Source organism: Rhinoraja longicauda, chromosome 3 (genome assembly GCF_053455715.1).
Source record: "Rhinoraja longicauda isolate Sanriku21f chromosome 3, sRhiLon1.1, whole genome shotgun sequence".
NCBI classification, from domain to species: Eukaryota; Metazoa; Chordata; class Chondrichthyes; order Rajiformes; family Arhynchobatidae; genus Rhinoraja; species Rhinoraja longicauda.
The window spans coordinates 29,165,663-29,191,266 of NC_135955.1; the positions used below are offsets into that span (position 1 = coordinate 29,165,663).

Here is a 25,604-nt window from a genome sequence, read left to right on the forward strand (position 1 = left end):
TTTTTCCAGAATGACATCCTTTCATGGGCCTAATGGGCATCCAGAACTCTGCATGACTCCAAATACAAACTGACCAACATCTTGTAGAGTTGTAAATGATGTCCCAACTCTTGGCCTGACCAATGAAGGCAAGCATGCCAAACGCCGCCTTTGTCACCTTGTCGATCTCTATCACCAAGTCCACCTTGCCCTCCTGTCAAGCTCTCTGCAGAAGATCATGTCACTTTTCCTGATCATTGCCCCACTCACACCCGCGGTCAACGAAAACAACTAGGTGGCCAGGGCGGCACAGTGGCACAGCGGTACGGCGCTGTGCCTAAGGGCGCTTGCAGCGCCGGAGACCCAGGTTCGATCCTGACTATGGGTGTTGACTACGAGTTTGTACGTTCTCCCCGCGTTTCGTCTGAGATCTTCAGTTTCCTCCCACACTCCAAAGACGTATAGGTTTGTAGGTTAATTGGCTTGGTGTATGTGTAAATTGTCCCTAGTGTGTGTAGGATAGTGTTAATGTGCAGGGATCGTTGGGCAGTGCAGACTCGGTGGGCCGAAGGGCCTGATTATCTCTAAAAAAACTGACTTAAAGTTCACAAGGTTTATGGAATAGGGGCAGGGACTGGCACTGATAATCACTTGCTCAAAGGTCAGGTATGCAATGAACTGAAAGGTGATTGTGGAAGTTGGAGTGGTCAAATGTCTCCAATGAAGATGTTCCCTTCATCTTGTTTTCTGGTAGAAAGGGGATGTCTTGGTTTGTTTGCTGCCAGTTAGGGAGGGAGTTTGCAATAATTGTCCCAATAATTTTAAGTCTTTTCATGGTAATATGGAAATTCATGGCATCCTTGGAGATCTTTTAGCACATTGCTACCATGCTGAATATTATCATAACTGAGCGGAGCCTGGCATCCATTGCAAAGCCCTGCATTTATTGCCCATCCCTAATTACCCTTGAGACGCTGGTGGTGGGCTGCTGCTGCCGCCTTGAACTACTGCAGTTCTTCTGATCAAGGTGCTGACAAGGAGGGAGCTTGAGGATTTAGACCCTGTTGCGATGAAGAATTTCCTTCAGGGTGCATGTTGATGGTGGTGTTCCTGTGCACCTGAAACCCTTCAGCTACTTATCGTTAGACGTCATGGGTTTGGGAGGCGCTGTTGAAATAACCTGGGTACGTAATTTTGTGGTATTTTGTGCGTGGATCACACTGTAGCCTTGGTGGTTCGCAAATGGTTGAGGGAATTACTGTTTTGGGTGATGGATGCGATGTAAATCAAGTGGGAAGCTTTGTCTTTTTTATTGTTGAGCTTCTTGGGTGTTATTGGAGCTGTGCTCATCCAGACTAACGCAGAGCATTTCATCACATGCCTGCCTTGTGCTTGAGGAAAGTCTTTGGAGAGTCAGAAATTGAGTCACACGCATCAGGGTGCCCAGCCTCTGTATTCTGGTAGCCAGGGAATCTTTGTGGTTGGCTGAACTGACTTATCAATGGTGACCCTCAGAACATTGGGGATCTCAGGAATGGTAATGCAATTGAACATCAAGGGTAGTGCACAAAGCCCTCTTGCTATCAATTGTTATGGGTTTATTACTGTCAAATGCATCAAGATACAGTGAGAAATATTGGGGCAGCACTGTGGCGCAGCAGTAGAGTTACTGCCTTACAGCGCCAGAGACCCGGGTTTGATCCTGACAATGGGTGCTGTCTGTCTGTACGGTGCTTGCACATTCTCCCTGTGACTGCGTGGGATTTCCCCATTCCAAAGATGTGCAGGTTTATAAGTTAACTGGCTTCTGCAAATTGTCCCTAGTGTGTAGGGTATGGGTGATTGCTAGTTGGCACAAACTCTGGGCCAAAGGGCCTGTTTGCACGCTGTATCTCTAAAATTAAAACTAAATCATATGATAAGCGAGTATATTAGGTGATGCAAAAGAGAAGATAAACAATGGACAGGCAATGGAGTGGAGAATATGATGTCACGGTTGCAGAGAAAGTGCAGATTTAAAAAATGCAAGGGCTGCATTGAAGTAGATTGGAAATTCATTCCTAGCCTATGATTCCCAGGTCTATTCAAGAGTCTGACACCAGCAGGAAATCAATTGTTGGTATTGGTATGTGCTTTCAAGTTTTCTTTTCTTGTGCCCGATGGAAGAGGGGAGGAGAGAGAATGCCGTTGCTTGATACTTAGGCAAGATAAATGCTACTTGCCACTTCTCAGTCCGTGCTCAAAACTTGAAGATAGACACAAAACGCTGGAGTAACTCAGCTGGTCAGGCAGCATCTCTGGAGAAAAGGAATAGGTGACATTTGGGGTCGGAACCCTTCTTCTGAGTTGCTGCCTGCTGCTGTCTTCTCCGGAGATGTTGCCTGACCCGCTGAGTTACTCCAGCATATGTATATATCTTCTTTTTCTACACATGCCTAAATCTTTTCCTGGTATTGCAGACATGGACTGCTTCATTTTCAGTGGCATTACAATTGGAATTGAATTCGATTCAAGAGCAATATCCCTGAATTTTTCCTACTAGTCCAGTAACCTAACTCGTTTATCTCTCTGTGCCTTTGAGCTCAACACTGGGAGCTAATAAGATAACAGGGCCCAGCTTGAGTCAAGTCTGGAGGCAAGACTAAACCTTTGTAAGAACCTACAGCCAGCAATACTGGCTGAATGTGCTCGCAGTTGTTCAATCTTGTATCCAGTAGAGCAGGCACCCCACATCCATAGTCATCGGTAGACACCCTACTTCTGACTTTATGAGCAAAGGAAGATCATTGAAGCAGATCAAGATGGATGGGCCCAGGACACTGCCCTGATGAGCTCTTGCAGTGATATCCTAGAGCTGGGATAATTAACAGCTGGTCCCATAGCCTATCCATTGTTCCCAGACATATTCTGTGGAGTGAATTGAATGACTTTGACAATGGTGACATCTTAGGAGCAAGCAGAAACCAGCCGTCTTCTCGGAACTGCTAGTTGGATGAACAATGGTTCAGTTTTGTCTCCAGCACTCGAGCTGGGCCCTGCCATCTTACTGGCTCACAGTGGGGAATTCAGTTATACAGTATAAAAAAAAGACAAAGTGTTGGACTAATTCAGCGGGTTAGGCTCAGGAGAACATGGCTAGGTGAAGTTTCGGGTTGGGACCCTTCTTCAGCTCAGTTGTTCGGTTAGTGGACTAGCAAGCAAAAGTGCGTTCCATTTATCTAGGGTCGTAAGTTCAAATAATCAAAAGTCAACTTAACTTTGCATGATTAAGCACATTTGGAATTTAATTAAAAATTGGTATTTAAATAAACATTTGGAATTTAAATAAAAATTCTCAGCAATGATCATTATAAAACTCACAAAATGCCAGAGTAACTCAGCGGGATAGGCAGCATCTCTGAAGAGAAGGAATGGGTGACGTTTTAGATCGAGACCCTTCAGACTCATCTAGTTCACTACTGTACAACAAAAGTGGGCAGAATTTGACGACTGCAGAAATCTTGTCAGAGGATAGAGTAAAGTGTTCTGGTGTAATGGAGAGTCTTTAAACAAATTCAGTGAAGCTGAAAATAACCTTCAGGAGCAGCAATGTACTTTTCCTTTTCATTGTGACACCACTCTGATAGACGTTGCTATTAACAACCTTGTGATTTTGCAACTGAGTGAACTGAGAAAATAAAATTTAAAAATAGTTTTCTATTATAGTTTTCTATTACCGTCTGAATATGCTTAATCTCTTCACACCACAGGTGTCTTGAAAACATTGATTAATATATGGCTTGTTTCAGTTTCATTTGATGCCAGTTTATAAATCTTCCCATTCTCAATGGGGGAGAGAATTAATTGTATCCTGTCCTCAATGGAGGTTCCTGGCAGGATGTGGACTCATGGATTGACAAGGACACAGAATGCATGGTTGGGACCAAAGATAGACACAAAAGTGCTGGAGTAACTCAGCAGGACAGACAACATCTCTGGAGTGAAGGAATGGGTGATGTTTCGGATCGGGTCTGAGATGCTGCCAATCCCGCTGAGTTATACCTGCATTTTGTGTCTATCTTTGGTTTAAACCAGCATCTCCCTACACAAGCATGGTTGGGTATTGGCATGACCTGCTGTTTTCTCAGTTAAAGCCCCAAAGCAAGGTTCCTGTAATTCTTGCACCTTGTGTCACCTGCATTTCTTACCCCCCCCCCCCCCCCCCCCACTTCTCTGCATGTCCTCACTCATTGAAATAGAGTCAATTGGATGGGGGCCTAATTCTTAGATGCTTGTGTTGAACATCCACACAGGCCTCCCAATCCTCTTCAATTCTTTGTTGGCATTCCTTTTATTCCTTTCTTGTGTTAATCCCACTTCCCCTTGGACGTTTCTCTGCTACTGTCAAAATGGAAACTGCACAGTTTAGTTTATGTTAGTTTAGAGATACAGCACACAAACAGGCCCTTCTGTGCATCGAGTCCACCGACCAGCGATCACCCCGTACACATGCACTATCCTGCACACTAGGGGCAATTTACAATCTTTACCGAAGCCAATTAACCTACAAACCTGTACGTCTTTGGAATGTGGGAGGAACATAGAGCACCCGGAGAAAACCCATGCGGTAGAGGGAGAACGTACAAACTCCGTACAGACAGCACCCATAGTCAAGATCGAATCTGGGTCTCTGGCGCTGCAAGGCAGCAACTCTACCGCTGTGTAACCCTGCTGCCCCTGAACACAAATGAACACACATTATTTAGAATTCCTTTCCTGAACTACTCCCCAACGATTTCCTTTTTAAGATCCACAGGATTGTTTTCTCTGAAGTGTCGGAAGTTGAGGGGAGACCTGATAAAACTGTGCAAAATCATGAGGGCCACAGATAGGATAGACAATTAGAACCTCTGCCTTATCTGCAGGGGAAACAAACCCAGCCAACCTAATCTTACCTTGGAACTCAAATACTCCAACCCAAGCAACATCCCAGTGATTCTCCTCTCTACTCGCTCTATTGTGTGTAATCATTATTCAAAGAATGATCCTGGGGAGTTGCTTGGCATTGCCAACAACCGGAAAACACCCCCCAATTCACATATCGGTCTTTTAGATTTAGTTGCAGTTCCTGCAGGCACTGGGTGCAAGTCCTGGAACTCCCAGCCCAACAACATTGTTTAATTCGAAGCTTAACACAAAATGCTGGAGTAACTCAGCGGGACAGGCAGCATCTCTGGAGAGAGGGAATGGGTGATGTTTCGGGTTGAGACCCTTCTTCAGAGTGAAGAAGTCTGAAGAAGAGTCTCGACCCGAAATGTCACCCATTCCCTCTCTCCAGAGATGCTGCCTGTCCCGCTGAGTTACTCCAGCATTTTGTGTCTATCTTTGATTTAAACCAGCATCTGCAGTTCTTTCCTACACAACATTGTTTAATGGTCGTGTGAACCAACAACTGAACAATGACATTTTTACTTGCAGTGGCCTAACAGGTTTGTAAAGTTAATGCACAGAAAGTATGTGATAAAGAAAAATTCCATAAATTAATAACTCTCCAATACTAATCTTTAAAAAAACTCTCCCGCCCCCCAAAAAACAGACCTTAGTGGAACCAAAGACAGTTCATAGTTGAGGTTGGTGTTGTGCAGTGTTCAAGCAATCGATGGTTGTTGGGAGGAGGTTATTCTTGAACCTGGTGGTCACAGTTTTCAGACTCCTGTACCACCTTCTCGATGGTAAGAGTGAAATAAGCACGGTCAGGGTACGAGACATTCACCAGAAGCTCGGCCACCATTCAAAAGCGGGCAGCTCACTGCCATCGTCCGAAGAGCAATTAGAGAGAGGAAATAGATGCTGGCTGCGTCAACAGATGTAGTTGCTTTTAAGTTGCGTGGCCTTACTGTGGCCAATTGTACTTGTGTCAGCTCTTTCAAGGAGCTGTATTTATGCCAATTGTCTCCAGTGCAGTCTTTATATTCTTGTTTTGCTCTTGTTTTTGTGTTCCAGCCTCTCCCAACGGGATGTTGTTGACGTAGACGGGCTGTGCTTGGGATTCCGAGATGGACAAGCCAGAGGACGTGGTAGATGAGGACACCGGGAGTGGGGAGCTGAACGAGGCGGTGGAAGCCGACCTGCAGCACCTGGAGGAGGAGGCCGGGGGAGGGGGCAGGTCATGTGACCACAGCGCCAAGCGGGGGCCTCACGGAGGCGGCGAGGAGGAGGGAACCCTGGCCAGGTCGGCCAGCACCGAGAGTGGCTTCCACAACCACACGGACCGGGCCGAGGGAGACGTGCTGTGCCCCCAGGCCGAGCCCTTCGGCTCCCGGGAGAGACTGCCCGAGAGTGAGGAGGACGAGAAGTCCTACGCCATCCACTGCCGCCCGGAGGCGGAGGAGTACACGGAGCAGGCTGAGTCCGAGCATGTGGAAGCGGCCGCTGCCTCCCGTGACCTGCCCGCCGCCCAGCGCTTCGAAGTGGTGGACTACGAAGACCTGGGGAGCTCGGCCTACGCCGGCTACGTCTACACCCACCGGGCCTATCGCCACGGCGACGAAGACCAGTACTCCGAGCCCTACGATGACTATTCGGCTCAGGAGCACGTCTACGAGGAGATCGTGGAAGCCCCCGAGACAGACGGGAGAGAGAACCTGCAGCTGTACAAGCGGGAGAGGGAGGAGGCGGAGAATTACCGCAAGGAGGCCCTCGGCGCCAGGCTCCATCACTACGACGAGCGCTCGGACAACGAGTCGGACAGCCCAGAGAAGGAGGCCGAGTTTGCGCCCTACCCCCGCATGGACAGTTACGAGCAGGAGGAAGACATCGACCAGATTGTCGCTGAGGTGAAGGAGAGCATGAGCTCCCATAGCCTTGGACAAGCCTGCGAGGACATGCCCGAGGCCGAACAGAACTCGGAGAACGAAGACCCCACCTTGGCCATGAACTCACGCTCTGTCTCTTCCACGGGTCTGGGGGAGGTTGTGAGGCACACCAGAGAACAGAGGGATGCCATATCATTAGCCATTAAGGATATCAAGGAAGCCATTGAAGAGGTGAAGACCAGAACAATCCGATCACCTTACACTCCTGATGAGCCAGCAGAACCGATCTGGGTAATGCGCCAAGACGTTAGTCCCACGGCAGAATGTGAAATCCAAATGGTAATGGAAGGAGATGTAAGTACCCAAAATCTTTGTACTTTGCAAGCATTCTTGAGGTACCATGCAGCATGGTGTAACACTTCAGTTCAGTTTAGTTTATTGTTACATGTACAAAGTTACGGTGAAAAGCTTTTGTTGTGTGCTAACCAGCCAGCGGAAAGACGATACATGATTACAATTGAGCTATTCTCATGATAAGAGAATAACGTTTAGTGCAAGGGAAAGCCCGTAAAGTCCAATCAAGGAAACCCGTGTTGGCAAGCTGTGACTGGTGCTGGTGCCCCTGGGAATGGTGCTGCAGACCCGATTTTTGCAATGATTTGAATGAGGGAATCAAGTGTATTATATCCAAGTTTGCTGATGATGCATAGCTAGGTGGCAGGGTAGACTATGAGGAGGATGGAGAGAAGTTTTAGTGTGATATAAACAGAGTAAGTAAAAAGGTAATGATGTGACAAAATGTAACGTGGAAAAATGTGAGGTCATGCTCTCCAATGAAAAATAACATTTCCAATGTTCTATAGACTCTGGATCACTACTGGAAGGTCGCCAATGTGACCCCACTTTTTAAGAAAGGAGGGAGAGAGAACTAGGGGAATTATAGACCAGTTAGCCGTACATCGGTAGTGGGGAAAATGTTTGAGTCGATTATTAAAGATGCAGCGCATTTGGAAAGCTGTTACAGGATCGGTCAAAGTCAGGACGGATTTATGAAGGGGAAATCATGCTTGACTAATCTGGAATTTTTTGAGGATGTAACAAGTAGAATGGATAATGGGGAGCCAGTGGATGTGGTGTATCTGGACTTTCAAAAAGCCTTTGACAAGGTTCCACACAAGAGATTAGTGTACAAAATTAGAGCGTAGGGTATTGGCATAGATAGAGAACTGGTTGGCAGACAGGAAGCGAAGAGTAGGAATTAACGGGTCCTTTTCAGAATGGCAGGCAGTGACTAGTGGGGTCCCGCAAAGCTCGGTGCTGGAACCCTAGGGAACTAGGGTCCCAGCACCTCGCCTTGCGGGACCCCAGTTATTTACAATATATATTAACGATTTAGACGAGGGAATTAAATGTAACATCTCCAAGTTTGTGGATGACACAAAGCTGGGTGGCAGAGTGAGCTGTGAGGAGGATGCTATGAGGCTGGATAGGTTGGGTGAGTGGGCAGATGCATTGCAGATGCAGTATAATGGGGATAAATCTGAGGTTATCCACTTTGGTGGCAAGAACAGGAAGGCAGATTATTATCTGAATGGTGTCAGGTTAGGAAAAGGGGAGGAGCAATGAGACTTGGGTGTCCTTGTACATCAGTTACTGAAAGTAAGCATGCAGGTGCAGGAGGCAGTGAAGAAAGCTAATGGCATATTGGTCTTCATTGCGAGAGGATTTGAGTTTAGGAGTAAGAAGATCCTACTGCAGTTATACAGGGCCCTAGTGAGACCACACCTGGAGTATGGTGTGCAGTTTTGGTCTCCTAATTTGAGGAAGGACATTCTTGCAATTGAGGGAATGTAGCATAGGTTCACCATTAATTCCCGGGATGGCGGGACTGACATATGATGAAAGAATGCGTCGACTGGGCTTGCAGTCACTGGAATTTAGAAGGATGAGAGGGGATCTTATAGAAACACATAAAATTCTTGAGATTGGACAGGCTAGATGCAGGAAAAATGTTCCCGATGTTGGGGGAGCCCAGAACCATGCATCACAGTTTAAGAATAAGGGGTAGGTCATTTAGAACTGAGATGAGGAAAAACTTCTTCACGCAGAGAGTTGTGAATCTGTGGAATTCTCTGCCACAGAAGACAGTGGAGGCCAATTCACTGGATGTTTTCAAGAGAGAGTTAGATTTAGCTCTTAGGACTAAAGGAATCGAGGGATATGGGGGAAAAAGCAGGAACGGGGTACTGATTTTAGATGATCAGCCATGGCGGTGCTGGCTCGAAGGGCTGAATGGTCTACTCCTGCACCTATTTTCTATGTTTCTATAAAAATATGGAGGTTTTTTTAATCATGAGAGATTAAGAGATGTTGAAGTCCAGAGGGACTTAGGTGTCCATCTTGTGCATGGGTGTACAGGAGTTCTAATGGTAACATGCAGTAACAGAAAGCAGTTAAGAAGTTTGTTGATTTTTATTGTAAGAAGATTTGAGGACAAGAGTAAGCATTATTGTCCCTATAATATAGGGTGAGACTGCAACTAAGATATTGTGCAAAATCTGGTCTCCCTATTGTAAGGGAGGATATCCTTGTGATGGTGGAAATGCAGTGAAAATTCACTAGATTGACTCTTGCGATGGTGGATTTGTCCTTTAGGGGAAAGATTAACCAGACAAGGCCAATCCTCTCTTGGGTAGAACGAGAGGTTAGCTCATTGAAATGTGTCGAGTTAAGGGTCTTGGACTTGACATCACCCTTAACTGGGTCAGTGCCTCAAAGTAAGGGATGAAGACGAGGAGAAATTTCTTCAACCATGGGGAGCGAATCTTTGCAATTCTTTACCCAAGATGGCAATGGAGTCTCAGTGGCTGAGTACATTCAAAATATATTAGTGTTATGTAGAAACAGATTTTGGGGTATTAAAGGAATCAAGGGTACAAGGTCAGTGCAGTAAAGTGGTGCTGAGGTAAAATATCTGCAATCTTATTAAAAGGCAGAGCTGGCACAAAGGGGTGACTGACCTCCTCCTGATTCAATTATGTTTTTATTCTTGATATTTTGATAGAATTCTTTTTCCTAATTGAATTTCCTTCTACTTGTTCTTGAGACTGAAGAAAGAGGGGGTAGGAATTTTCTGGAAAGTTCGCAAATGGCCACTTTCGGCAAGCTTACACCATTTGAATTGGTTACAGTGACCTGAGTCTCGGTGTTCACTGTACCTTGCTTCAGCGAGCAGGGCCGTATCACCTCTTGGGTCAGAAGATTATGAGTTCATGTCATACTTGGGAGACTCGAGCAGAAACCCAGGCCAGCAGGACTGTGGGAACACTGCAAGGGTTGAACTTGCCTCCCTTTCAGGATAAGTTAAATCAATGGCCCATTTGTTCCCGCACGTAGAGGTAAAAGATCGCACACTATTCTGAAGAGCAGAAGGATTGGTCTCCCCACTGTCCCGTCCAATATTTATCCCAACTAACCCACTAAACCTGACTGTTGCTCATTAGCACATTGTAGCTTGAGGAACTGCTGGGGGCGGTATAAAGGCACAAGCAATAATATCCTTATCTACATTGTTAAGAATGAAAGTAAATTAATGACTATTTTTATAGCATCTTTCGCAACATGTGTGGTTTGTTTTTGCCGTTTTATTGACTTTTCTGACATGCATTCACCATTTGATATGTAGTAATCGTGGAAGCTAATTGTTATAGAACAAGCTCCCACAAACAACAGTGTAATAATGACACGATGACCTCTTTAAATGATGAGCCAGGATAAATATTGACCTGGCATCATTGAGAGCTGCCCTGATCTTCTGCGAGAGGAAAACCTTCCCCAATGGTAAATATTATCGTTTAATAGAAAAACAGAAAGCACTCGGCACGTAGACAGCAGTGATGATGCTGATGACCACAAATGGTGCTTGGTTTTGATTTAACTTCCAATTATGGTATTCTTTTGCTGTCATGTAGTTATACAGTCACCTTTGTGACCCAATATTAGTTCTTGCCTGGCAGCAATTTTTACAGTATACAAACTAATCCAGTTTAACTTTTTCTTCTCGTACATGATCAGGTAGCCATTTAAATGCTGTTAGTTCTACGCTGCTAGTTTCAGCGAGATGTCTGATTATGAGGAGAATGGACAGTGAGATTAAGCTTTCTCTGCCCACTGAAGTAGAGCTCCTGTGTTTGTAGCAGGTCAATTGCTTCAAATGCATCTTTAGTTCCTTAGGCAGAGAAGATAACTGCAAACTAAGGGAATATCCCTCTGTAGGATGCATGTTAAGATTAACTGTATCAATACAGAATCCAGCCTTGTTTCAGACACTATTGATATGGAGGTACAAAAGACTACAGATGTGGGATTCTGGAGCAAAATCGCTCTCCCTCCACAGATACTCTTGATTTACCTGTGTGTGACCCACATATCCATATAAAACTTTTCCATCAATGTATCTGCCCAAATGTCTTAAATATTGCTATAGTACCTGCCCCAACTACCTCCTCTGGCAGCTCGTTCCATATACCCAGCACATCTTTCTTCCACCTCAAAAACATTGCCCGTCTCCGTCCATCCCTCTCCTCCACAGCTGCAGAAACCCTCATCCACGCCTTCATCACCTCCCGTCTGGACTACTGCAACAGCCTCCTCTATGGCGCACCCTCAAAAATCATCAATAAACTTCAATACATTCAAAACTCCGCTGCCCGTCTACTCACACACACCGCGATCCGTGACCATATCACCCCCGTCCTTTATAAACTCCACTGGCTCCCCATCCCCCAGAGAATCCAGTACAAAATCCTCATAACCTACAAAGCCCTCCATAACCTGGCCCCATCCTACCTGACCGACCTCCTCCACAGGCACACTCCCACCTGCACCCTCCGCTCTGCCGCTGCCAATCTCCTATCCCCCCACATCCGGACCAAACTCAGATCCTGGGGGGACAGGGCTTTCTCCATCGCTGCTCCCACCCTATGGAACTCACTACCCCAAACCGTTAGAGACTCCTCCACACTCACCACATTCAAAACATCGCTGAAGTCTCACCTGTTCAGTACTGCCTTCAACCACTGAAGGTCACCTCACCTTCTGTCTCCTTTCTCTGTTCATTTATTTATTTACTTATTTATCTATTTATTCATTTCCCTATGTTCTCAAAATCTCTGTAAAGCGTCTTTGAGTATATGAAAAGCGCTATATAAATAAAATGCATTATTATTATTATTATTATCCTGTGTGGTAAATGTTGCCCCTCGAGTTCTGATTAAATTCTTTCCCTCTTAAAACTGTGTTCTTGAGTTCCTGATTTCCCCTACCTTGTGTAAAAGATTCTATGCATTCACCCTATCTATTCCCCTCATGATTTTATATACCTTTATAAGACCACTCCTCAGCTTTCTACACTCTAAGGAATGGAATACTAGCCTGCCTCCCCCTCCGAAGGCTCAGGCACTTAAGTCCTGGCAACATCCTCATAAATGTTCTCTGCACCCTTTCCAACTTCATGGCATCATTCCTATAGCAGGGTGACCAAAACTGAAAACACTTTCTGCAGTTTGTTTTTTGCTCTCTTGGTTGAAGTCCCATTTTGTGAAATTCTGGCTTCCGGCTGAAGTGCCATATTGTGGGAGTGCAACGGTGAATTCTCTGACTTTAACAGTTCTTTTGGATGCAGAAGATCCCATGGCATCACTTCGGAAAGTAGTAGGGAAACCCTCCCCTGCCAGTATTTTAACCCCAACCCAACATTATGAGGAAGGAATTGCAGATGCTGGTTTAAACCGAAGATAGACTCAAAAAGCTGAAGTAACTCAGCGGGACAAGCAGCATCTCTGGAGAGGAGGAATGGGTGATGTTTTTGATCTGAAGAAGGGTCTCGACCCGAAACATCACCCATTCCTTCTCTCCAGCGATGCTGCTTTTCCTGCTGAATTACTCCAGCTTTTTGTGTCTATTGTGAGAATAAATCTCTCCATCATTCGCGACCGGTTGCATTGTGAGGATCTTGTGTAGGAATTGAATCTTCCTTTTCCTACCTGACCTCAGGGACCACAAAAAGTTTCGGTAGATCCACGGTACACTACGGTTCATAGAGTTTGCAGAGATCAGAGCGAAAAGGCCCATTACCCATTTACACTAATCCTGTTTTATTCGCTCCAAATCCCTCTTAATTCCCCTGATTTTACCACTGAGCTCACACTTAATTAGCCTATAAACTTGTATATCTTTGGGATGTGGGAGGAAACCGGAATACCCAGGGGAAACCCACGTGGTGTTGGGAGAATAAGCAAACATCAAACAGAGAGCAGAGGTCAGGAATGGTCCCAGGTCACTCGAGCAGCAAGGCAGCAGCTCCGACAGCAATGGCCCTGTGGACTGAGTGAGTGAGGTTGACCCGGGTTTACACATTTCATCTTGGAACCAAAAGCAGGACTGCTCTGAAGAAGCTTTCCTCCTCTCTGACGAAGGGTCACTCCCAAACTGGCACCTGTCCGTGGATGCTGCCTGACCTGCTGAGTTCCTCCAACACTTTGTGTTTTGCTCAAGATTCCAGCATCTGCAGTTTCTGGTGCCTCTGCTCTGATCTCCTCTGGATGGAAGTTCAGACACAAGTCAGTGAATGTTGGGAGCTGCTGGCCTGAAGATGGCACTGTAGCACAGTGTATGTAAATGCCTGACAGCAGGAGCTGTGTCCGACTGACTAATCCATGCCCAGGTCCCGTGATGAGCTTTTGTAAACAGAAGGGTAGATATGTAAAGTGGGAGGGCAGGGTGGGTGAGATAGGCCAGTCAATAATCACTAAACTAACAACAATAACAACTTTGATTTGAATCGTGCCTCTAACCTTGTCTTAAACAATTCAAAGAGTTTCACCATCAAAGGAAATAGACAATAGACAATAGGTGCAGGAGGAGGCCATTCGGCCCTTCGAGCCAGCACCGCCATTCAATGTGATCATGGCTGATCATTCTCAATCAGTACCCCGTTCCTGCCTTCTCCCCATACCCCCTGACTCCGCTATCCTTAAGAGCTCTATCCAGCTCTCTCTTGAATGCATTCAGCTGAATGCATCAAGCAATTTTTGTAGCATTGTAACTAAAAGCATTGCCAAAGAGGTAGGTTTTAAAGATCATCTTTGGAGGCCAAGTCAGTATTTTTAAGGCAGAGATGGATAGATTCTTGATTAGTACAGGTGTCAGAGGTTATGGGGAGAAGACAGGAGAATGGGGTTAGGAGGGAGAGAGAGATCAGCCAGGATTGAATGGCGGAGTAGACTTGATGGGCCGAATGGCCTAATTCTACTAACCCTCATGACCTTATCTTAAAGAGGAAAAGCAAGGCGGAGGTTAATGGAGGAATTTCTTTTGGAACCAGGTAGGTGAAGTGGAAGACAGGAAACTTAAAGCTGCAGAGAGGCCAGAAGAGGAAGAGTGCAGTGGCCTTGGATAGTTACCGAGTGAACGGAAAATTAGACAAGCATCTGAGAAATGTATGACCCCCTGCTTCAGTATGATGATGGCAGCAGGCGTTGCTGACCAGACGAGCGTGTCTTGCTCGTCACTAACTGCCCTTCAACTGAGGGGCTTCTGGAAATTTCCTCTGGAAATGACCACTTTGTTCGGGGCTGGAGTCACAACCAGGTCAGAGCAAGAAGAACAACAGCAGACTTACATCCCTGAAAGTTGTTAAAAGACCAGATATTTAAGGCAATACAATAGTTTCATGTCTCCCCTATCTTTATACCTCCAAAATTATTCAGTGAACGAAATTAATTTTTAATCCACAATCATTGAAGTTCTTGGACTGGCTTCAGTGGGAGTCTACAGACCACCAATCTTGGCTTCTGGAGAGCTAGTTCAGCATCTTGGTGAACTAACTGCTGCATTGTGCGTCCGGTAGTTATTAATGGCCAGTCAAGAATGATTGCGAGATGGGGATTCTACTCCAGACAGCATGAGTGAATCTTAGGCCCTGCTCCAATTTTAACTTGCTCCTGGGCATCGGCTATTACTAATAAGGTACAGAACAATTCCTCAAAAGAGATGCTGTATCTCCTTTCACCTTTCGCTGTGATATGAAATAAGCTGCTGGAGGCAGTACAGTGTATTGTATCTCCTCATCACTTGATAACCTTTTGTCAAGAATTACGTTCAATCTTCCAGCCCAAAATCTGGCTGCAGAAACAAAACTTTGGAAGAACTCAGCCAGTCAAATATCATCTACCGAAAGAGGAACATAGAACTTACAACACTACAGCACAGGAACAGGCCCTTTGGCCCACATTGACTGTGCTGAACATGATGCCAGGTTAAGCTAACCTCCACCTGCATGTGATCCACAACCTTCCATTCGCTGTATATCCTTGTGTCTATCTAAAAACCTCTTAAATGCTACTATCGTACCTGGCACCACCACTACCCCTGGAAGTGCCTTCCAGGCATTGTGCATGCGTGCGTGTTTTGTATTTTCTATCAGGTCACTCCACAACCTCCAACACCTCAGCAAAAACATTGTCAGTTTGTCCAACCTCTCCTTATGGTTCCATAAACTCACCATCTTCAGTGTGAAAAAACAATATATGTAAGACAATAAAGCCACCGGGTGAGAAAGGGACATTTACATAATCAATTATCATATCATATATCTACAGCCGGAAACAGGCCTTTTCGGCCCTCCAAGTCCGTGCCGCCCAGTGATCCCCGTACATTAACACTATCCTACACCCACTAGGGACAATTTTTACATTTACCCAGCCAATTAACTTACATACCTGTACGTCTTTGGAGTGTGGGAGGAAACCGAAGATCTCGGAGAAAACCCACGCAGGTCACGGGGAGAACGAACAAACTCCTTACAGTGCAGCACCCGTAGTCAGGATCGAACCTGAGTCTCCGGCGCTGCATTCGCTGTAAAGCAGCAACTCTACCGCTGCGCTACCTCTCCCCTTCCCCCACTTCTGCTTTTAACACATTGACAGCCCTACCCCCAGTTCTGAGGAAGGGTCACTGGCCCGAAACATTAACTGGTTTCTCTTTCAACAGATGCTGTCTGACTGGCTGAGTTCTTCTGGCATTTCTGTCCTTTGTTGCAGATTCGAGCATCTGCAATTTTCCACAGAACCTGGCTGCTTGGCGTAGCTGGTCCTTTCCAGCATCTGTGCTCCATACAAGCCTTGACTCGCTACCTCACCACACCCTGTCGGTATATCATCCTTGATAATGGGGTTGAAAGGATGACAAAACTGTCAGTGCTCACCTCCAGTTGAACAAAGTTAAATCGCCAACAACGTGGCATTAAATGGAATAATCTACAAAGAACAGACGAAACGTCACCCATTCCTTTTCTCCTGAGATGCTGCCTGACCTGCTGAGTTACTCCAGCATTTTGTGAATAAATACAAAGAACAGATGTCTATTCCTTAGTTATAGAAACATAGGTGCAGGAGGAGGCCATTTGGCCCTTCGAGCCAGCACCGCCATTCATTGTAATCATGGCTGGTCATCTACAATCAGTAACCTGTGCCTGCCTTCTCCCCATATCCCTTGATTCCACTAGCCCTAGAGCTCTCTTTTAAATCCATCCAGTGAATTGGCCTCCACTGCCTTCTGTGGCAGAGAATTCCACAAATTCACAACTCTCTGGGTGAAAAAGTTTCTTCTCATCTCAGTTTTAAATGGCCTCCCCTTTATTCTTAGACTGTGTCCCCTGATTCTGGACTCCCGCAACATTGGGAACATTTTTCCTGCATCTAGCCTGTCTAGTCCTTTTATAATTTTATACGTCTCTATAAGACCCCCTCTCATCCTTCTAAACTCTAGTGAATACGAGCCCAGTCTTTCCAATCTTACCTCGTATGACAGTCCCTCCACTCCAGGGATTAACCTTGTGAACCTACGCTGCATTGCCTCAATAGCAAGGACGTCCTTCCTCAAATTTGGAGACCAAAACTGCACACAATACTTCAGATGTGGTCTCACCAGGACCCTATACAACTGCAGAAGTACTTCTTTGCTCCTGTACTCAAATCCTCTCGTTATGAAGGCCTTTCTTCACTGCCTGCTATACCTGTATGCTTACTTTCAGTGACTGGTGTACAAGGACACCAAGGTCTCTTTGCACAACCCCTTTACCTAATCCTACACCATTGAGAAAATAATGTGCCTCCATATTTGAATGAATGAATGAATAAGTTTATTGGCCAAGCATGTGCATATACAAGGAATGTGCCTTGGTGTTCCGCTCACAAATGACAACCCAAACATACAGTTAACAATTAAGAATAAAGCATAAGCACATCAAAGCAATAAGGATACAACATTACGGTCTAAACATGTGGGTGAAAATAAACCAGAGCAAAAATGAGACTACAGACTTTGGTTTTAAGTAGAACTACTACCTTTGCCACCAAAGTGGATAACCCCACATTTATCTACGTTATACTGCATCTGCCATGCATCTGCCCAATCACTCAACCTGTCCAAGTCACCCTGCAACCTCCTAACATCCTCTTCACAGTTTACACTGCCACCCAGCTTTGTGTCATCTGCAAACATGCTAGTGCTACTTCTAATTCCATCATCCAAATCATTAATATATATTGTAAATAGTTGCGGCCCCAGCACCGAGCCTTGCAGCACTCCACTCTCCACTGCCTGCCATTCTGAAAAGGACCCGTTTATTCCTACTCTTTGCTTCCTGTCTGCCAACCAATTCTCTATCCATGTCAATACCCTACCCCCAATACGATGTGCTCTAATTTTGCTCACCAACCTCCCATGTGGGACCTTATCAAAAGCTTTCTGAAAGTCCAGATACACTACATCCACTGGCTCTCCTTCCATTTTACTTGTCACATCCTCAAACAATTCCAGAAGATTAGTCAAGCAGTATATCCCCTTCATAAATCCAAATTGACTTGGACCAATCCTTTTACCGCTATCCAAATGAGCCATTATTACCTCTTTAATAATTGACTCCAGTATCTTCCCCGCCACTGATGTCAGGCTAACTGGTCTATAATTCCCTGTTTTCTCTCTCGCTCCTTTCTTGATGGACTCCACCTGAAAGAATGGATCGCCTGGGCTTGTATTCACTGGAATTTAGAAGGATGAGAGAGGATCTTATAGAAACATATTAAATTCTTAAATGATTGATGCTAGATGCAGGAAAAATGTTCCTGATGTTGGGGGAGTCCAGAACCAGGGGTCACAGTTTAAGAATAAGATGTAGGCCATTTAGGACTGAGATGAGGAAAATTTTCTTCACAGAGAGTTGTGAATCTCTGGAATTCTCTGCCACAGAAGGCAGTGGAGGCCAATTCACTGGATGTTTTCAAGAGAGGTTAGATATAGCTCTTGGGGTTAACGGAATTAAGGGTTATGGGGAGAAATCAGGAACGGGGTACTGATTTTAGATGATCAGCCATGATCATATTGAATGGTGGTGCTGGCACCTGTTTTCTATGTTTCTATGAACTTCTCAGCTGGCGAGTCCAACTCACGAAACCCGTGCCAGCTTAACCTGGGGTTTGCACAGACCCAATGAATGGGAGAGATTCATTCTCTCGGACTAAAGGAAGTGAAGTATTTTCTTTGATTCTAATGGTTTGTTTTGTTGTTTTAATGTTAATATTAGTTTTAGTTTAGCGATACAGCATGGAAAAAGGCCCTTCTGCCCACCGAGTCTAAGCTGGCCATTGATTATCCATTCACACTATTTCTATGTTATCCCTCTTTTGCATCCACGCTCTATAGACTGGGGGCAATTTACAGAGGTCCATTAAACTACAACCCTGCATGTTGGAGGAAACCGCAGACCTGGAGGAAACGAACGCAGTCACAGGGAGAACATGCAAACTCCACGCAGACAGCACCTGAGGTCAGGATTGACCCCGGGTCTCTGGCGTGCGCGGCGGCACCTTGGTCAGCTGCTTCATGGGCGGCACGATGGCGCAGCGGTAGAGTTGCTGCCTTACAGCGAATGCAGCGCCGGAGACTCGGGTTCGATCCTGACTACGGGCGTCGTCTGTACAGAGTTTGTACGTTCTCCCCGTGACCTGCGTGGCTTTTCTCCGAGGTCTTCGGTTTCCTCCCACACTCCAAAGACGTACAGGTATGTAGGTTAATTGACTGGGTAAATGTAAAAATTGTCCCTCGTGTGTGTAGGATAGTGTTAATGTACGGGGATCGCTGGGCGGCGCGGACTCGGTGAGCTGATGGGCCTGTTTCTGCGCTGTATCTCTAAATCTAAATCCTTTGTGTCACTCTGCTGCTCTTTTCTCACATGGAGTTTATGCTTTCCCATTGAATGGGAGAGATCAGCTACGGGGACCATAGGAAGCGAAGGTTTTCATTTGATTTAAATTTAGTCGGTTTAGTTGTTTTAAAGCTGGTGTCAGTTGTCTTGCTTTTAATTTGTTGTTAGTAACTTTTAATTAATTTTAATTGTTTTTAATTTTAAGATGTCTGAGCGACGTTGAATATTGGTAATTGTTAAAGGCACTCAACAACACTCAGTAGTAGCAATGGATTTAAGAGCCGGTGAGCCCGGGAATGGGTTCTCACTGGCTTTCACAGTCGTTCGTTTCTTTGTTCATGGAGACGTATGTGTGCTGCTGTAGACCACACAGTTGTGTCGAGAGTCGAGGCCTGAAGAGAACACTGTGCCCAGAACCATGCCTGAAGGAAGAGCGTGATTTGGAGAAGGGTAGTGGAAAGTTCGGGATTGGGGGGGGGGGGGGGGGGGAGTTTTTTTGGACCTCCTGTATCCTGTAAATCATTAATGCCACTCGTGTTGTGGTGGTTGCATAGATCTGGCCACCATGGCTCAGTAGATAACATTCGCCCCCGAGTCAAAAAGTCGTGGGTTCAAGTCCCGCACTAGAAACTGAAGCACAGAAGTTCAAACCGGGAGAGTATGCTCCATCTTTGGGGGAGTGGGACAGAGACGGGGGGAGGGGGGAGGGGGGAGGGGGGAGGGGGAGGGGGGGGTTACTTAGAGGGTGGTGGTAATGAAATATCACACCATCTTGGTGAATGTGACTCAATGTGAATGGCCTATGTTTAGAGGAAGAGGAGAGGAACTTTGGACACCAAAGAAGCTGGAGGATATCTGACTGGACCTGCGATTGAGCATCACTCTTGATTTTATTGAATGGTGGAGCAAGGTTGAGGAGTTATCTGTCCATCTGCTGCTCCTGTTGCTTAGGTTCTTGCGAGTCCTGATCAATATCTATCTTCTACCAAGATTACTTAGAAACAGGTAATCACATTGCTGTGGGGGCTTGCTCTGCGCAACCTTTGCTGTGTTTCCTACATTACTAAAAGGCGTTTAATTGCCTGCATTATTTTGGACCTGCTGAAATTACTGTATTTACAATGCTCCCGAGGAGCATTTTGGGGGGTTTTGATAGACGTGGATTCTAAGTTGTTGTGTTGGTTTGATTCTTGATTGGTCTTGAGTCACAGGATTGTTAACTTAATGACCATTGCCTACTCTTCCCCCCTGGAAGAAGGACCAGTTGAATACATCCTATAGCGAACCAGCATAGATGTAGTGGGCTGAATGGTCACTTTCTATGCTAACAAATGCAATGGTCTAATGAGCTACTCCAGTAAATATGAGTGGGTGCAGGGCACTCATTAATGATCTACTACTTCATGTTCCCACCATGTCCCTTATCTATTGATTTCTCCAGGGTGCCAAAGGCTATTGATCTCAGTCTTGAACTTGTCTTTGATGTTTGCATGGTGTCTTTCACACATCACAGCTCAAACCACAGCAGTTTCCAACCTAGTAAAGTATTCCTGCTGTAATGAGGAGATGTGGTGGCCAAATATGTGCACAGCAGCTCCCACAAAAGATAGACAGTTGACTGGATAAGTGTTCATTGATTTATTCACAAAATTTTGTGAATAAATCGATTTGTACCAGCATCTGCAGTTATTTTCTTATACTAAGTGTTCATTGATGTTGGTTGAAGTATAAGTTTGGTCAGGACTCTGGCTCTTCACATTTGTGCTCTGCAAGGTTTGTATCATCTGATTGAACTGACAGGACACATAAAGTCATAGAGCTATGCAGCACGCAAACAGGCCCTCCGGCCCACCTTGTCCATGCCAACCAAGTTGTCCAGCTGAGCTAGTCCCGCTTTCCTGCACCTGACTTTTTATTTCCACCAATCCGTTACTATCCATCTACCTGTCCCAGTGTTTTTTAAATGTCGTAATTATATTTGCGTCTACTACTTCCTCTAGTAGCTCGTTTTATGGATGCACCATGCTCTGTGTGAACTGGTTGTCTCTTGGGTTCTTTGTAAATCTTTCTTCTCCTACCTTAAAACTATGCCCTCTAGGTTTAGAGACCCCCATCTTGAGGAAAAAACTATGTTGTTTCACCTTATCCATGCCCCAATGTGTTTCCTGATTCCTTCTCTCACTGTACTGCCCTGCCTGGGTTGTTAATCCATATTATGTTTGCATGTTCAAGTTCCCACAGTGGGACCTGTACACATAATATTATGATTTGGAACCTGTGGCCACAACTCGCGAATTATCCTGTGTGTCCTCAACTTAGTGTAATAATAAATCTGTTTCAAATTAAGCCATAGATCTGCTCAGCTTTTCCAAGAAGAATAATTGTATTTACTTTCTCTGTAACTACCATGAGCACGGGGACAGATGTTGGATTATAGAATGCAGGGGTAGGTAATTATTCGTGCTATTTCTTCAGCAACTTTGGTTACTTAATAACTTTCAAAGCCACTCTTGAAGATTAATTCTCAATTCTAAGTGGAGAGTATGTGTTGAATTAATTAATTTAATTATCTTACAAAACAGAACATCTAGTGATAGCGAACTATTTCAAGTGACCATGGAAGAAACAAAAACAGCCCTAGACCTTTTTATTCAGGAGAACACAATCCTTTCAATGTTTTGTTTTTAAAATTAAATAGAGTAGACACAAATGTCAATTCGCATTTGTCAGATGTTATTAAAATGATTGCTAATTTGTTCCTTTGTTCGGCACTTTTTCCAGCCATCCTTTATTCATGACACTGTCAATTGAGATGCACTTTAAATAATTGAGGACCTTTTTATGGGTCATGGAAGAATGGAACAGGATTACATAGCCAACCAGCCCCAGAGACAAAACAGCAATATTACCGCTTAGTTAAAACTATAAATTCAGTCCGATGGGTTGTGGCCTTGGTGTTGAGAGAATTAAATTGCGTTTGGGAGGGCAAGGGGCATGATGTGGGCAGTGCTCAAAACAGCCGAGCGGCAGGTTCTGATAATGACACCGGCTCTATGAGCTCAGTCTTCCCTCCATTATTAATGAAACAATTGTAGGTACATTTGCTCATCTTAGTAGAAATGGAAGCTGATTATAATCCTCCAGAGACCTTGATCATTGGCTTATGTTTTAAGTTTGGCCCACCTTCACCCACCTGGAAATGAATACCTGTAATGTAACACAAAACTGCTGGGGTCACTCAGTGGGTCAGGCAGCATCTCTGGAGAACATGGATAATTCACCTATCCATGTTCTCCAGAGATGCTGCTTGACCCGCTGAATTACTCCAGCACTTTGTGTCCTTTTGTGTAAAGCAGCATCTACATTTCTTTGCTTTTGCATAATACCTGTAATATGCCGGCTATCACAAACCGTGGTTTTACTCAAAAGCTGCAACACCCACCTGCACCGTTTAAAGACATAGTGTTCCTCAGGGTGATTTCAAGAGTGTCGCTGGTGTAGGAAAATTTGAAAAAGATGAGTAACTAAAAGAATGTGCTTAACCCAAGAGCTTATTTACTGGGAATGCACGATGGGAAGGATGCCAACACAGTAAAGGGAACAATAAGGATGTTGAACAAGGCAATAAATAAATTTATCACGTCCAAATTCCACATGTAACGGGAAATAGAGGTGTCCTTTATTGCACCCATTTGTTAGGGAGAATTGTTTTCTAATAACAGGAAACAGGAGGTTAAGCGTTGATCAATGGTGAATGGCTTCATAGGTATAAAATCCACACATTCCATTGTGTTGTGAGAATATAAAAAATCTGTGGGTGCTGCGAATCTTTAAAGCACTTTGGGATCCCTCTGAGTGTTTCTCGGTGCACACTATTAAGGCCTTGAATAAACCAACTTGTTTGAGAAACTCGTCACTGTTCTACGAGATGTTCTTTGTGTCTGTTCCTATCTGAGCCCTAATTAAGAGGGTAACTGGGCCTCGCGTTAAGCCAGATTCAGGTTAAACAAAATGTTCTCCAACAGTCTCCAAAGAAAATCTAACACTGAAGATAGACACAAAATGCTGGAGTAAGTCAGCTGGACAGGCAGCATCTCTGGAGAGAAGGATCGGGTGATGCCTCGGGTCGAGACCCTTCAAACTTCGACCTGAGACGTCACCTGGTCTTCTCTCCAGAGATGCTGCCTGTCCCGCTGAGTTACTCCAGCATTTTTGTCTATCCTCGATTTAAACCAGCATCTGCAGTTCCTTCCTACACAAAATCTTGACACTGAACCGTGTTGAAGATGGGATAAAAATCTAAATAAATAGGAGAAATTCTATGGAAAGATAGATTTGTGTAAATATATGTATTTTGCTTTTCACAACCTCTCAATATCTCAATGACTTTATAATCAAGAAAGTACCTTTAAAGTGTGGTCACAGAAGGAACGTAAAACATTGTGTTCTAGTGTTTTTTTAAAAGGCAGTCAATTTCAAAATGATTGACACAAAATGCTGGAGTAACTTAGGGGGACAGGCAGCATCTCTGGAGAGAAGGAATGGGTGATGTTTTGGGTCGAGACCCTTCTTCTGAAAAAGACCCGAATAGCCACCTAGCCACATCGTTCAGAGATGCTGCCTGACCCATTGAGTTACTCCAGCACTTTGTGTTCTGCACACAATTCCAGCATCTACAGTTCCTTGTGTCCTCATTTAACTCTTTCTCTCCCATTGCAGGGAGGATGTAACTTACATTGTTTTCTCTGGAGCGTCAGAGGCAAAGGGAAGACCTGATAGAAGTTCATAAAATCATGAGAAGCATAGGTAGTCAGAAATGTCAAATACTAGAATAGTATTACTAGCTTTAAGTTAGCAAATACTAGCTTTAAGGTTCGAGGGGGAAACTTTAAGGGAAATGTACGGGACGTTTTTTTTTACACACAGTGGGTGACTGATATGTGCTGTCAGGAGTGGTGGGGAAGGCTGATACGATAGGGCACACACATATGCTGGGAATGGAAGCAGAAAAAAAACATTGCATCATATTGGCCCATACATTGTGGGCCGAAGGGCCCTTTCTTACGCCGTGCGGGTCTATTGTTCTATTCTGTTGTCCTGTTCACTCCCGTAGATGTCCCAACAAGCGTTTCCAGCATTTGCTGCTTTTATTTCAGATTTCCAGCAGTGGCAGGATTTTGCTGTTGTATAATCTAACTCGCTTTGTCTCCACCAGTTGGCAGGAGAGGTGGCCACAGCATTAAAGTTAGTGAAAGCTGATAGTGTCAGGATATCTTGTTACAAGTCGCCCTGAGGGTGCTTTGCTGGATCTCTGTTTACCAGCCCTGATGCTCTGCACACTTTAACTGAGAATAGAGCAGAGGCACCAGGAGGCAAGATAGTGTGAGACATCGAGAAAGGGACCTCTTCAACTGGGATCGTAATGGAAAACTTCTGGATATTGCCAGTAAATTATCAGGATGAAGAGGTTTGTCGGGCTGCATCAGAATTACTTTGTGGTCTGGGAGCACTGCATGTTTGAGATGTTGTTTACCTGCAGTTTCCTTTTCCCTGCTAATTGTGTTCTTTTGATGTTCCTTAAAAAACCAGATGATGGGGAATGGGGAACTAAGCAGTTTTCAACAAGATTCCCAAAGAATCATAGAAGAGTTTCATGTGTTTTTCGAAGGCAATGAACGTTGAAGTACATAGTTTTATAGGGATGTTATTGAGCAAATTTTGTTATTGTGTGACGTTTTGTATCTATGCTTTTTGGGTTTAATTCCAGTGGTTATTCTAATATGGTGAAATCAGTCTAGATTTCAAACGATAGAAAATTGCACTGCTCGAATGTTCAGGCACTATCTTCACCAGGAATGGTTTGCAGTGTGACCAGACTTTTGAAAACGTGTTTCTTTTTCTCCCCAACTCACCGCCTTTAGCAATCAGTCTCCCCTGGGTCGTCATCTCCCCGTGGAGCAGAGTCATCCATGACGCAACATCAAACAGACGTTCATGGTGCAGCAGAGACGGCAACGAATCGAGAGGTACACCGACCGCCCGCCTGTCTGGCAGCAGTCATCATCACTCCCCCGGCAGATCATCCCCTTCTCCCCGCTCTCCCCGAGCTAAGTTGTTGCATTCTGCGAAGATCTCATACTCATGAAATTTGGAAAGAAGCCCATTGCTGTAATTATGCCTGGAGGAAATGGCACTTAAAGCCTGACAAAACACGAGTGAATTATTTCCCAGTCTAAACGTTATTCCTCAATTTCGAAGTTTTTTTTTTTTGCTTTAGTTTGCATTTTTAGAATAATTTGTCATTGTGAGAATATGAACTTGTATTTAAACTGTGTGGTTCTTAAGTTATTTTTTATGTTTGCCACGGTATCAGTATAAGGTTATCAACCAGAATGTAACTATGGCTAACAACTGGTTGTGTAACTTCTGCTAATTTATTGTTTTCCTCGTTACATCCACTTGTTCCGCTCCTCCTCTGAAGGAACTGTCTCCCTTATTGGAGTCAACTTTCACGGCAAGTAATTCTCCAGAGTGGCTTTTTAAACTAAGTCGGCTTCCACAGATAG

The 25,604-nt window shown here is 44.8% G+C and overlaps 1 protein-coding gene across 4 annotated transcripts in view; it reads left to right on the top strand.

Annotated features, from left to right (window-relative positions):
• The window catches only part of LOC144591043 (amyloid-beta A4 precursor protein-binding family A member 1-like), a 113,578-nt gene that overhangs the window by 43,560 nt on the left and 44,414 nt on the right, over positions 1 to 25,604 (top strand). For all 4 annotated transcript variants that reach the window (XM_078395396.1, XM_078395390.1, XM_078395384.1 and 1 more), the window contains 2 exons: positions 5,962 to 7,127; positions 24,960 to 25,064. In XM_078395396.1, the coding sequence (XP_078251522.1) occupies positions 6,015 to 7,127; positions 24,960 to 25,064 (1,218 nt within the window). In that variant the 5' untranslated portion in view covers positions 5,962 to 6,014. The remainder of the gene's footprint in view (positions 1 to 5,961; positions 7,128 to 24,959; positions 25,065 to 25,604) is intronic.